Source organism: Pinus tabuliformis, chromosome 4_1 (assembly GCF_031772625.1).
Source record: "Pinus tabuliformis cultivar Carrire ecotype Pingquan chromosome 4_1, CPIR1, whole genome shotgun sequence".
Taxonomy (NCBI): Eukaryota; Viridiplantae; Streptophyta; class Pinopsida; order Pinales; family Pinaceae; genus Pinus; species Pinus tabuliformis.
In genome coordinates this window covers 452,498,231-452,513,886 of record NC_142303.1, presented here as the reverse complement: position 1 = coordinate 452,513,886, position 15,656 = coordinate 452,498,231, and the positions used below count along the sequence as shown (strand labels likewise).

Below are 15,656 nucleotides of genomic sequence, written 5' to 3'. Positions count from 1 at the left end.
ATGCTTGGTATTTTTATGAAAGACTGGATTGTATGCAAGCTTGATGGTACTCTGGTTGTCGGTTTTGATAATAGTTGATTCTTTTTGCTCTTCTCCTGCATCGTTGAGAAGTCTTCTCAACTAGATAGCTTCACATGTGGCTGCACACAATGCTTGGTACTCAGCTTCACATGAAGATAGAGCTACAGTGTGCTGCTTTTTGCTGCTCCATGCTATGACCCCGGATCCAATGTTGAATGCATAACCTGTGATAGATCTTCGATCATCCAAGTTACCTGCCCAATCGGAATTTGAAAAACCTGTTAGAATAACATCAGAAGTGTCAGTGTACAAAATGCCATAATTACTAGTACCACTAAGATACCTCAACACACTTTTTGCTGCGACCCAGTGACTTTCGAGTGGTTTTGACATGAACTGGCTCAACACACTAACAGAATATGCCAAATCTGGTCTAGTTGTAGTCAAATATATCAAACTGCCAACTAGCTGTCTGTACATGGTAGCATCCACCTCTTTAGTACCGTCGTCACTGCTCAACTTTAAGTTCTGCTGTAATGGTGTTGCTGCTGATCTGCACTACTCCATTCTGAATCTTTCCAGCAAGCTTCTGGCATACTTCCCTTGAGTGAGAAAAGTTTGTGCAAAGTCTTTCCATACCTCCAATCCCAAGCAATAAGGAAGGTTTCCGAGATCTTTCATCTCAAACACTTGTGACATCTGCTATTGGATTTCTTTGATCAGATTGTTAGCATTCCCTGTTATGATCATATCATCTACATACAAAGAAATCAAAATAATTTGCCTTTGTTTATTAAACTTGGGATACAGATTTGGATCATTCAAGCTCCTATGAAAGCCATGCTGAACAAAAAATGAGTCAATTTTCTCATACCACGACCTGGGTGCCTATTTTAAACCATAAAGTGCCTTTTTCAATTTACACACAAGATGTTCTTGCCCCTTTTTCACAAAACCTTCTGGTTGTACTAAATAAATTTCTTCCTTCAAGTCACCATTCAGAATGCAGACTTAACATCTAGCTGGTGTAGCTGCCATTTGTGTTTTGTTGCTAAGGAAATTAGCATTCTAATGGTGTTTAATTTGGCTACAGGAGCAAAGGTGTCATCTAAATCTATTCCATCTTTCTATGAGTAACCCTTTGCTACCAGTCTAGCTTTAAGTTTCTCTATACTCCCATCTACATTTATTTTTGGTTTATACAACCATTTGCATCCTATGGGGGTTTTACCTTCAGGAAATTCAACCAAATCCCAAGTATGGTTTCTGTTTATTGATTCTATTTTCTCATACATTACAGCCCTCCATGCATCAAATTTACTTGCTTCCTCATAATTTGCAGGTTCTACAATGTTTACAATCTTTGACATTAATGCATAGTATTTCAATTTAGAAGATAATCGAGTCTTCCTACCTGATCTCCTTGGTAGGGGACTTACCTCAATTCTGTCTATTTCAGCCTTTTATGGGCTTGCATCTTCATTGATTACATTGTTTGTTACTTCTTCTTGTTTCTCCTCCTGCTCTTCATCTTCCTCACTGTTTTCTTCCAATAGCAATGGAATGTGCCAATCACTGTTAGAGTCATTCTTTCCTTCTTCAACCTGTTCATGAAATATGACATCTCTGCTTGCAAAAACCTTGTGAGTCACAGGATTAAATAACTTATATGCCTTGAACTCAGTGCCATATCCAACAAATATACATTCCAGGGCTTTAGGATCTAACTTCTTCCTATCTGCCTTAGGTATATGAGCATAAGCTTTTGACCCAAATATTCTTAAGTGACTCACTGCTGGTTGAATTCAAACAATGCTTCAAAAGGGGTTTTGAAGCCTAGACATATAGTAGGACTCCTATTCTTTAAATACACAGCAGTGTTAATAGCTTCTGCCCAAAGACCATTTGATAGACCCTTACCTTGTAGCATGCTCCTTGCGCACTCCACAAGAGTTTTGTTCTTCCATTCTGCCACTCCATTCTGCTGTGGAGTGTGAGGCACTGTAAACTGTTGCACAATCCCATGATGCTTGTAGAAATCCATGAACTCTCCCAACCTGTATTCTCCCCCTTGATCTGAGCGGAGAATTTTTATCCTTTTTCCTATCTGGTTTTCTACCATGGATTTAAACTCTTTAAAATACTGAAAAGCTTGACTCTTTTTACTCAAAAAGTATATCCATGAAAATCTAGTGCAATCATCTATAAATAAGAGAAAGTAATATGCTCCTCCTAATGACCTGGTTTGCATAGGTCCACAGATGTCTGTATGCACCAGTTCTAAAATGTCTCTTTTCTTTCTATTAACATGCAAAGGGAACTCTTCTCTATGCATTTTCCCTAATGCACATCCATCACAATCCAACTTAACATTATGGAAAATAGGGAGTCCATCAACCATACCTTTTCTCTGAAGTAGGATGAGGTCTTGCAGATTAAGATGGTAGAACCTCTGATGCCAGAGATTTTCGGCTGTCGATCATGCTGCAACCATTGCTTGTTGTGGCATACTCTTCACATCTAGTCTGTACAGGCTCCCCATGTGCACTCCTGTTGCAACTGTTTCCATCTGGCTATCCTTAATGACACAGTTAGTCTTAAAGAATTGAACTTGCATGTCCTGATCAGTAATCATTGAGACAGAGACCAAATTTTTCTTAATTCCTGGAACATACAATATATTTTTAAGGTGTTTAATGTCTCCACTAGGGAATTTTACAAGAATGTCACCATATCCTTTGATCTCATGTCCACTATCATCTCCTAAATAGATTTTCGACCCACATGAAGTTTCTTCAAGAAATTCAAACCAATCCTTCTTACCAGTCATATGTGAGGATGCGCCCGAGTCAACATACCATATGTCGTCCTCATCTCCCTTTGAAGCTGAAAGAGCACAATCGACTATAAACAGTCGAAGTTCGTGGCTATGATCCTCTTCTTCCTTAACAAAGTAACCCTTATGTTTTCTCTGTTTGTTTCTTCCTTCGTCTGCCTGCCTCTTATAACAATCTTTAATCTGATGTCTAGGTTTTCCACAGTAAAAACATTTCTTGCTGGGAAAATTATTAGCAGACATACCTTTAAACGGTCTCTTCTGAAATGTGTTGGCTCCTTTCTGCTGTTGTTGTTGCGGTTGCTGATGTTGCTTCCCTCTATACTATCTCCTTTTTGCCATCAGAGCAAGGTCATTGCTCTGTGATTTCAAATTTTGTCGTCGCTCTTCTTCCTGTATCAGAATCCCTGTCAGCTCTTCAAATGAAGGGGCTTTCTCCCTTGCTGACAGCCCTGTGATAAACGTCTGGTATTCATCAGTCATTCCGTTCAACGTGATCGTGACCAGATCTGAATCAGAAACTTTCTCTCTGATATCTCCCAATCTGTCCTTCAGGTCTTTGACTCTAGCAATGAATCCAGCAGCGGACTCATTCTCCTCCATCTTCAATGCAAACAACTTGCCTTTGAGTGACAAGACACGGTTTGTATTCTGCGTCTGGTATAGGTTTTTGATCGTCGTCCAAATGTCAGTGGCCGATTTACAGTCTCTAATATGTGGGATAACATTGTCCTTGACAGACATCTTCAATATGACCTTTGCTTTTGTCTCCCTTTTATCCCAATCTTGTTCTTGTGTGGCTGATCCTGATCTCAGCTCATTTCCTGTAACGATCGACCACGCATTTGCACTTTCAAGTAAAGTCTGCATCTTGAATTTCCAGTTGGAGAAATTCGATCCATCGAGTTTGCCAGACTCGTGGAGATACGATTCTATATTGTTATTCATATTGGATTGATAAAATTTCTGATCCTCTGATGAATAAGTCTATCCAACTGTACACTTTCAGGACACACTAAAAAAAAATCACCACATACCAGATCCGAACCTCTGTTTTGCTGGAAAAAAAAAATTGTATCTTCAATGCGCCACCACCGGGCAAGTTCGATCTGCTGCCACCAAATAGATCCGAAACTCCAATGGGCTACCACCGGGCAAATCCGATTTGCTCCCACTGAGTAGATCACGAACTCCAATGTGCCACCACCAGGCAAGTCTGATCTGCTGCCACCAAATAGATCTCGAACTCCAATGCACCACCACCAGGCAAATCCGATCTGCTGCCACCGAGAAGATCAGGAACTCCAATGCGCCACCACCGAGCAACTCCGATCTGCTGCCACCGAGTAGATCAGGAACTTCAATGCGCCACCACCGGGCAACTCCAATCTGCTGCCATTGAGTAGATCCAGAATTTCAAAGTGCCACCACCGGACAAGGCCGATCTGCAAAAAATTGCAGATATTCCAAAGAGAAAGAGGTTGGCGCTTCTCGACAGTGAAATACCTGCACCGAAAACAAAATCGACGTGTCTTACGAAATTGCCGTGACTAAGGCTTGATTTTCCGTGCCAATAGCACTTTCTGGCGCGTTGGCGCGACTATCGTTCTCAAAACCACACCAAATGGCGCGACTGTTCCTTAATAAATAGCGCCAACCCTTTCTTCCGCTCAAAAATGGTGCGATTGTTCGCAACGAAACCGCGCCAACCCTATTTTCCGCTCAGAGATGATCAGTCATCTAAGACCTGTCTTCAGGTGTTACTGCAGTCCACCTGATTCTACGAATGCTTCTATATACTCCACCACCACTACAGTTCTGTAATCAATGATGCATCCTAAAAAAAAAAATAAAATTAAGGCTATCCCTACTCTGTGCTCTGATACCAAGATAAAAATCAGACTTGAATTGAAAAAGAAGGAGTTACAACTCACAGGTGAGTACTGCACCTGGAGACTGCACTCAAACAAAGAGAACTCTCTCCGTACACTCTACTTCCATCAAATGAGAAATTACATCATTAAGTACATTACTAGAACTCAGGAAGTTGCAACCAAACTCCTAAACTCTAGGAACAAATCCTAAACTAAGGAGATACGTTACAACTTGTGTAACCATTTCTCCATTAATACAAAATAATATTAATTATTTTCAACTGAGTCTCGATGTGTTGTCCTTTGAAGGACTAAGGGGCGGCTAATCAGCGATACGAAAGCGAAAGACCGACAGGACAAGATATGACATCAAGTTTGTGCAGCGAAGTTTGTCATTATATCTTGTATACCATAGACTATTGTATTATTTAGATTTTAGGTGGCAGCCCTCCTGGAGTCTCGATGTGTTGTCCTTTGAAGGACTAAGGGGTAGCTAGTGAGCAGTATGAAAGTGAAGGACCGACAAGACAAGATATGACATCAAGTCTGTGCAGTGAAGTTTGTCATTGTATCTTGTATACCATAGACTATTGTATTTTTTAGATTTGTTTTAATATGACAAAGATTGAGATTGTACATATTGTACAATTTGTTAAAAATTGCATATATTTGTGCATGTGTGATTTACTGCTTTATATTTCTACTGTGCAAAGTAGTTTATGGTTGATATTTTTGGTTTGGTAGTGTTAGTGATTCTAAGACTCTATCCTAGACCCAAGATCGTGGAAATTCAACAAAGCCACAGATCAAGATTGAAAGATCTCAAACAACTTGACAAACAAAAAACAATAATAATATAAACATATCATGTTTAATTTGTTAAACTTTAAAATATAAATATTTAAAATTTTATTATAAAAATAATATTTAAAAAAATTATAATGAAATATAATATGAAAATGTATTTTAAATTTATTATATACAAAAAAAATTATAATATAAGGTAGAAAAATTCTCATAAATACTTTATTAAAGTCAAATTTAAAATTTCTTATTAATAATATTTAAAAAGCTTTTAAATTTCTTCCCTATAACATATAAAAATATAAAATAACATTTTGAAGATTTTATTTTTTAATTTAAATTTTAATATTTATATATTTAAAATAGATAAAATTAAATTATATATATATAGAGAGAGAACACGTTAGAGTGTGAAGATCATTAAAAGCCAATAAAAGAATTTAATAATAATATGAAAGAAAAAGTATATATTAATCATTAAAGATATCAATATTAACTATATAGATATAAAAAATTATGTTATAATGAGAAGATCATTAAAGTCAAATAAAAATATAATATGAAAACATAAGCATATATTAATTATAAAATATGTCAATATAAATTATAAATATCAAGATAAGAATATAAAAATTTCATAATATTTTTAAGAATTTATGAAGACACTGTTGAATTATTTTATGATTAGTTATTTTTATTTTTATTATTTATTAATGGGCCTATTCCCATTGAAAGTGCGGCTATGTTTAGATATTTGTTGTATAAGAAGAATTTTCACAATATGGAATCCAAGATGCTCCCAAAAATTGCTTCTAATTTTAGTCAAAACCGACACCTACTCCTCAAGCGCGGGTGGCATCAAGATGCTCAATCTTGGCTCAATCTTTGGGGGATTACAGAGGAGATGATCATGGGAAGAAATGACAGTATCAAAGATACTATTACCTCTAGTTTTAAGGACATGATGTGGGATGCTAAGGAGTTGGAGGGTAAAAGGAAGTTAAGGTACTATAAGGAGGTGATCAACCCCACCCTCGATAACCAGAATTATCTCTCTATGTTGACTAGCACTAGGAAGAAAATTAACATCGCTAGGATTAGAACTAACTCTCATGAGCTTTGGAGTGAGATCTGGGGATGGTCTACTCCCAGGACATGATGTGGGATGCTAAGGAGCTAGAGGGTAAAAGGAAGCTAAGGTACTATAAGGAGGTGATCAACCCCACCCTCGATAACCAAAATTATCTCTCTATGTTTAATGGCACTAAGAAGAAAATGAACATCGCTAGGATTAGAACTAACTCTCATGAGCTTTGGCGTGAGACCGTGCGGTGGTCTACTCCTAGGACTCTCTCCAACAATAGAATTTGTCATATTTGTGATACTAAGAAGTTGGAAGATGAAAACCACTTCCTTTTAGATTGCCCGACTCTTACCCACATCCACCTTCAATTCCCTATCATGAGTCACACCTCCAATCTTCTTGACTTATTAAGCTATCCCAAGTATAGCCCTCTTGGAACCTTTCTTTGCTAATTTTTTATCACAGAAACAAGATTTTTCTTTCCTATTTTTTATCATAGAAACAAGATTTTGAAGAATGACGATTAGACTCTTTTTCTTGAGATCTAATAAACCACATTCATCTTAATTAATCATCATCATAAAATTATGTTAATATAAATAAATTTTAATTAATAATTATTCAAATAATAAATTAAATAAATATAATTATCTTATTTTAATAATTTTATATTTAAATAAATTATTCGTTTGTAACTAAATTAATTTTAATTTTTTTTTATATATTTAGAAATGATAAAAAAAAAAATCTTAATCTATTATCTAAATTTATACCTTCTTCATTTATTAATTAAAATTCATTTATATTGAAACTTAAATTCTAAATCTTCATTTCTAGTGCTGAGATTAAATTCGTGACCTTTCATTTATTCTAAATCCTAAATTGAAAAAACAAAAATTTAAAAATTAATCACTTTATACGTACTCCTCTTTTTTCTAATTTTGGATTTCTTGACCTTAGCTTTTCCTTTAGTCTTCTTCCACGAATAGATTTTGGGATTTTATACCCAACCTATCAAGTCCATTGTGGACAAAGCTTAAAAGGTACATATTCAGAAGAAGACCTGAATCGAAAAGATTCTCGCCCATCTTACCAGTCTGATAGTTGAGTAAACCAGAAAAACCTTTACATAATATTAAAAAAACTTATTTGTGCATAATGGTTTTTTAATGTAATAATGCTATTACTTTTATGTAACAATGTGGAAAGATGTTAGTTTGACCTTTACATAATATTAGAAAAACTTATTTGTACATCAACTTTTATGTAATAATGCTATTATTTTTATGTAACAATGCGGAAAGAAGTTTGGTTTTTGGATGCAGTTTAATTGAAAATAGACATATAAATGAAGTTATTTAAATCTCTCAAATTACAATTTACTTTTACAATTTATTTCTGAATGTCGAAAAAGTAAGCACTTAAAGTTTATAATAATAACAATAAACTTTAATAACAAAAAATTTATAATAATAATAATTGGAATCTACTCTAGCAATGCCTCCGCTTTTATCCAATTGTACCAACTCATAATAGAGAAAAAGGTACCAACTTATAATAGAAAAAAATGATATAAATAGAGAACCCTTGACATTTCTGTGAGTGCAGCACGAGCATAATAAGTAAAATTTATAATAATAATAATTGGAATCTACTATAGCAATGCCTCCACTTTTATCCAATTGTACCAACTCATAATAGAGAAAAAGGTACCAACTTATAATAGAGAAAAATGTTATAAATAGAGAATCCTTAACATTTCTTCTGTGAGTGCAGCACGAGCATAATAAGTAAAAGTAAAAGCTTAAAATTTATAAGAGTTGGTTATGGAGGTGGAGGAAGTGTTTTGATGATTAAAAGTGGATTAAAAATGGTTTGGTAAAAAAAAATTTAAAAAATCTTTAAAACTTTTACGACATCTAAAATTATGAAATTTGACAATTTTTATTTGAATTTACAAAAATCCCTACCAGATTTTTTCAAAATATAACCTAAATTTCCATAACTTTTTAGGAAAAATAAAAACATAATAGTTGGATTAGGGCAAATTTAGAGTGGGCAAATTTAGAGTGGTAGCAATAAAATCTATAATAATAACGGTTAGAATCCACCTCGGGAAAGATTTGTGCGAGCACAAACTTGGAATAAAACCAGTAAATAAAAAATTAAACAGTTACTGATATCCCTCGATCCACTCATTCTGCTTTTTACTTTTCAATAGCCATCTCTGCCTCCAGCAGTTCAATTTAGCCATCTGCATGTGCGTATAGCATAGAAGGGCATCGCACCATTAATAAGGTCAATGAGGTGCCAAATCTCTTTTTCTTTTCTGTACATGTCCGGTCTGATCATGAGGTGAGATGTCCTGTAATATCCAATGAAATCATTCCGTGGAATCTCGATTGGTCTCTGTCTGGTCACAGTCTACATTTCTCTTCTGGGAAGATCATAATCGATAAGTATTAAACTAGAAGACCACTTGCAGGCAGCTTAACCAACAATAGCATGAACAACACTGACACGCCAATATTCTGATTATCTTCGGACCAGTTTGAATCACATCAATGAGAAATGTGTCATCGCCCTAAGTAACGAGAATCTTGTGTGGTCCGTAACCTAGAGGCAGATTACTCGATTACTCGTATATTAGATTTTTGAAGTTCTCTACCACACCGTAGACGTATGGAGTTACCAAAGCTTTATATATAGTGCAATTGCTGCGACCAAGAAGCATGGGAAATCTAAGACAAGTTTCAGAAATCGTCTTCTGAGAGAAATACAGACGTATTTCCTGTTGCAAATCTTCAGTTCATAATACTGAAGCCCATTGAGGTAACAGGCTTTTTCCTTCTTAAAATGGCTGAGCAACTGTATTTGAATTTCAGATAATCTGTCCATGAATTTCAGTTTATGGGTTTATGTTTTTTCTATCTCACAGAAACAAACCTTTATTCCAGGTGCTCCGTCTTCTGAGATTATTTTAAACCCATCAAGCAAGGGTAGTTCGGCCTCAGATAGCAATAAAATGGCTGAGGGAAGCGGACACGTGGAATCAGTTGATTCAACTGATTGGCAACCGTCTAGTTTCCCAGCAGTGAGAATAGACCAGCGAGGTGGTTCGGATGAACTTTTGATCAGAATCATCACTCTCAAGCGTTCTACAAATGTTACCTCAAAGCTGTATGACGTACTGGAAAACGAGAGTCTGGACGTTCAACAATATAATATGACCTCCACCAAAGACAAAGTTCTTCATAGTATCCAAGTCAAGGTAATATATATAACTGCAGATTTCTTCCTCCTCCAGTAATTCTCATATTGTGTTAATCATTCTCCTGCTTTGCTCACAGAGTCAATCAATTTAGGATAATTTAGGATCAGTGTCACTGGTAAACTGTTCTTTTTTGTTTGGGATGTTAATAAGGATATTTTGTGCCTTACTGGTTATTGATGTGAATGCCGTGTTTTTTTTTTTTCAAATTTCGTACTAGTAAATCAGTAAATGTATTGTTTTTTTTATTATTTTATTTTTTATTAGTATAATATTAGTTTAATCAGCATGGATGTTTTTTTGTTTGTGACTAGAGTAATTTTGTTTTATTAGTATAAAATGAGTAGAGTAATTTTGTTTTTAGTGTTTTAGGATAGCTTAAAAAAATTATGATCTAGGTTTAGAGCCAATCAGTATGGTTCAATTTTTGTCTTGAAGATGAACTATATTACTGGATCAAAAAGTAGATCATAAAATTTTTAATGTGAGTGATCTTAAAATGGCAGAACAAAATTTTAGATTAATTTAGTCAATTACTTTAAATTGATTTTTTTAAAGTGGAAATAGTTTTTATTATTCTCAAGTGAAGTAATTCCAAATTTTGTTATGGTAAATTGAGATAATTTTAGTGATTGGAATTAGGTTTTTGGGTCTTTGGTAGAATTATATAGCTCACGCTTTAGATTGATTTTTATGTGGATATGGTTTTGTTATGCTCAAGTTAAGTAATTCCAATTTTTGTTATGGTAATTTAAGGTAATTCCGGTGATTAGAATTAGGTTTTGGGTCTTGAGCAGAATTGTATAGCTCGTTTTGCATTTTATATCGATTTTTCGAGGAAGGTTGGGAAATGGGCTATGGACAAATCTGATTAATGTTTTACATAGTAATTTCTATGGTTAACATATGCTGGTATACTTAGATTGATGTACCAGGAATACCAATGTAAGAATATATTTTAACCATAAAACTTCGGGTTTTATCGTTAAAATAGAAGTTTTATGGTTAAAATATACTGATATACTTAGATTGATGTACCAGGAATACTAATGTAAGAATATATATTTTTGATTGACTTTGTATATAAGGTATAAATATGATTTGAACACTTTAAGATATATGCTTTTTAGGTTAGATTACAGATTCTGGAAATTAATAGGAATATAATCAAGAAAAAAGTGAATTATTAGACCTTTCTTTTGACTGTGATATATTCTTGGAATTTCCCGGATGCCGGTGAATGATCTGATAATCAATGTGATTAGATGGTCGGCTGACGGACAGGATGGCCATATGGCCGCCAACGTCGTCCCCAACACCAACCTCAAGCAACTTCACACCTCAAGCAAATTCACACCACCTTGCAGATGACATTAAATGACTCTGAAAGCCGAGCCACCTTCATCACTCTCATAGACATGGCTTCTGTAGAGCAGTATACAATTCCTCCCTTGCTCCAGTTCATCTACCCTCCGCAGGCTGCAGAACCCTGCATTCGCACTGTGACCGGCAACAGATGCTGATTGCTTCCTTGCCTTGATCTCGACAACGGTTTTCATTTCTCTCACTCCAGCCTTTGTATCTCAGACCAGGCCCAGACCTCCCCTACTCACTCTCTGCATCGAAACTCAATCAATCCCTTTGTTATCAACCCAACTCTTAATCTTGCTATGGCTCACATCAGGCATCGTATGCAGCAGGCGGGGTGGAACTAGTGGAGGCATCATCCGCACCCCTGCTTCGACTAGCTCTGCCACCGTTTCCCCTGACTCCTCCACTGATATGCTTAATTCTCTCAGCTCTCCCTCTCGCCGCTACCCAAACACCAGAAGCGGTAGGGGTCGTGCCGTTCACTCAGCGGATTTCCCCCTTCCACTGTCTCCTGCTCACCATACCACTCAGTTCTGTTTCCATAGCTCCTTAAACCGGCCTGTTATCACTGCTACTGTGACCTTCTCCTTCTCGGAAGAGACTGAGCCGCAAGCTCCTCCGTCTGGGCACAATTACAAGCAAAGCAAAGCAGCGCCAAGCAGCCGTGGTATTAACATTCTTGGCAATCGACATCCTGATGAAGGAAAAGCGGCTCTGCATGGCAAAGCTGTAGCTGGCAATCCACCAGCTGAGGACAGCAGACATAGTGACACAAAGGCATCGGGAAGCAGACAGAACGACACATCTGAAATGCAGATAGGCACAGGTGGCGTTGAGAGGCTCCTCAAGCTCAGGGTAGTTCTGAAATGCAGATAGGCACAGGTGGCGTTGAGGAGGCTCCTCCATCTCAGGGTAGTGGCGTGCCTGATGGAGATGATGACTGGTACCAATTCGTGTGTCGGATCGAAGAGGAACCAGCACTGGAGAATCTCTAGTCTTAATGTATGGCATCCAGTGATTTTTTTTGCCAGGTGGATGCATTTAAGTTTGAACAGTCTTTTTCAGCTTTTGATTCTAGACATGCAATATCTCTTTTTGTTATTTTGGATAATGGTTTACTGGACTGATTTCCCCTATGTTGGAGCAGTGAAAAACAGACAGATTCATTTTTTGTGATGATGGATGCTTAGCAATTTTGAGATCAAACTTTTCTGTAACTTCTTTTTGTATCATATTAATATAACAATATTAATTAGCAAAAAATATATATATTCTTGGAATTTACAATTAACCTAAATTCAACACTATCACAGTGTACAAACCAGCCACTTAATAAAGCCGATCTAATCTAGAATTGACTGTAATTTTTTCAGTGAATCAGCTGCGCGGTTTTCTGATATGATTTATTGTTTTTTCACAGGTTCTAACGCCGTCTACGCTTGATAAAGACGACCTGAAACGTAAGCTCAACAGTTGGGCTGCCATAGCAGCGGAATAGAAATAGAAATGTTTTGAATCTTTATAATAATGGCATGACGTCCATGATCATCAGTATAAGTTTGTTACTAGAGTAATCTTTTTATCAGATTAAGATAGCGCCATATTCTCACGATCTGCCACGTTTTCTCCTCTTCTTGCTCAGCATGTAAGTCGTCACCACCAAACTTCAATTGTGTGTTACAAATCTTAAAAAGTAGCTTAGAGTTATTAGAAAAGTTTGAGTGAATGAGAGAAGTTGATGATCGGGAACGTTTCTTCATGTATTTAGCGCCGGTACTTCTCAAGTGCCGGAAGAAATAAACTCTTGCATAAAGAAGTCGGTAGAATATATATAATGATGCTATACATTTTATACACTATGCATCTTTTGAGATACAATTATGCTCTAAAATCACATTACTCGATGGACGTGGACATTGATTTCGTGGACATTGATTTTGAAATGTTTATTCCTTCGAGAGTTTTTTTGAACAACAATTACTCTGATACTCTACTATACAATGTCAAAGATGGTCGCTCATTCCGGCATGTAAGTATAGGGACCTGAGACAACATTCAAGATTTTTGCTTATCTCCTATCAGATTCAAAATTTTTGCTTACAGGGTACATAATGTCTTTCTTATGAAGTATATCTGGTATGTTCTTTTTCTCCTTTGGTGCGTTTTTTATTCTATTGTGAAGATACTCATAATTTTGTTACAGGGACAGTTTGATCTTTTTCTTTGTTTCTTATATACTATCTTTCCTCAACATGTTCATATGAAGCTGATCAGGGTATCTATGTATGTCCTTATCCACTATGTTGTGGCATTATACCACACCTTTGTCATTGCTGCTGGTTTTATTTTCCTCCCATCTCATATATATGTATTTGGATGTATTACCTATTTTAATGAATATAATACAAATATATAGTTTTTTTTGGTGCCTAAAAAAAATAGTAGGACTTGAGTCTATGTAAATTGTAAATTTGGATATAATTGGATAAAAAAGAAAATTAATAATCAATTTCAATTGTTTTTAGTTTATATAAAACAAAAAAAAACTATAGAAATTATAATTTGTTTAAATTTAAAAAATGTTTATATTTAAATTTGAAATTTATGTCAAAAATAATAATAGATGATACTTCATTTTTATTTATTCAATATTTTCTACCAACAAGTAAATTCCATCAATAACTAAAATATATTATTTAAAATAAAAAAATGAAATCATTTTCATATTTAAGAAAAAACAAAAATAAAACAAAAATTAATTAATTTACTAAATAATATTGATAAACAAATATTCAATAAAAAAATCACAATAAAAAAATCTCAAACTCAACTAAATTAATAGTTTCAATAATTATTTAAAATAAATTTATTTTATTAACTTATAAACATAAAAATATACTACTTTTGGAAAAACTTCATCATGACAAAATTCACTCATCATAAATTCACCTATACAAACTTAACTTTATTTTCATCTATCCTACACTCTATCTCAGGTACTTAAACCAGTCACTATCATTATATTCCATGGTACTAGTTATTCTTAAGTATCATAAGTGCTAGACACAAAGCTTTCTACATTAATTTATGTTTCTATTATGTTCAGAACATTTATTTGCTACTTGAAATTGCAAGTAATCATTATTTTTGAAATCTCAAACATATCATATGGTATTATAATGTTGATTTGGTCGTATTAAATATGATATATAATCTTTACAATAAAGTCTAGAATCAAAGGTAAGAATTACACATTACATTCAAATAAAATATTAGAAGAGATCTATAATCACCACAAATGGTTAATAGGAAATTTTTAGATAGGTTTAATAAGCCTTTTTGAACAAGTATGAACAAGTCTTCAAACCACCCACATTACTTATATAGGAGATCTTAGGTTTTGACTAAGAATATGAACATTTTTAGGAGGTATTTCATGCGATAAACCAATCCTAGAACCTTGACAATGGTTAGGGAGGAAAATAAGAGAGGGACTCAATCCCTAAATGAGGCTTCTTAGCTCAAAGAACATGATAAAGCCATAGAACCACCATGCATAAACTTTGTAGGGGATCTTTGGCCTCCAACTATGAGTAACAATATAATTAGAAGGTGCTTCCCATTAAAGATGGTTATTGTCTCCTTGAAAATGGTCTAAGGGATGAAATAGAGGCATGAAACACTCAAGGATGCTTATAGAGCTTGATAATCATGGATATTTCTTTACATCACCATGCATGATATTTATAAGGGATCTTTCTATTCCAACCAGGAATATGAGCATTTTGTAGGAGGTAATATCCACGGTAGAAGAGTTAGTCTTTGATGAAGGTTCTTAGGCCTTCAATGAGTTTTCTCAAATAAAAAATTATGAGTAAGGCCTCTAACAATCATATATGGCTTCCCTTATGAGATATTTGGTTTCTCACTAGAAATAGGAGTACCATTAAGAAATATAAAATACCATGTATAGATATTGAAGCTTTGATAATGATTGAAAGATGAAATTAAAAACCTCTTATTTTAATTTATGTTTTTCTACCTTATTTTTCATAATTTAAACTTCAAACCACCATAAATAACAAATGTAAAATATTTATACTCTAAATAAAAATATAAATTTTATTGAAAAATATTACATTTTGAATAAATCTCAAAACTTTAAAAATAATAATAAAAAAAAAGACATAAATATTGAAATATTTCTTTTAAACTCAAAATCTATGAAATATATTCCAAAACCATCCTACATGACCTCACTAGCATATTCACTAATATGAAAGCCCTCAAAAAAACAAAAAAACCTTTATAAGCCACATATAGATGTTAGAAACTAGAAAATGATCACTATAAACTTAAAAATAATAAAAAAAAATTGAAAAAAAGAACATAAAT

The 15,656-nt window shown here is 34.6% G+C and overlaps 1 protein-coding gene and 1 pseudogene across 1 annotated transcript; one reads left to right on the top strand and one right to left on the bottom strand.

The window, feature by feature from the left end:
* The window catches only part of LOC149176304 (uncharacterized), a 39,479-nt pseudogene extending 35,752 nt beyond the window's left edge, over nucleotides 1-3,727 (bottom strand).
* Nucleotides 3,728-9,315: 5,588 nt separating this feature from the next.
* LOC149176303 (uncharacterized) lies at nucleotides 9,316-13,132 on the top strand. The gene is made up of 3 exons (XM_089423084.1): nucleotides 9,316-9,451; nucleotides 9,577-9,890; nucleotides 12,682-13,132. The coding sequence occupies exons 2-3, from the start codon at nucleotides 9,645-9,647 to the stop codon at nucleotides 12,757-12,759; spliced, it is 324 nt and encodes a 107-aa protein (XP_089279210.1). The 5' UTR covers nucleotides 9,316-9,451; nucleotides 9,577-9,644; the 3' UTR covers nucleotides 12,760-13,132.
* The last annotated feature ends 2,524 nt before the right edge of the window (nucleotides 13,133-15,656 follow it).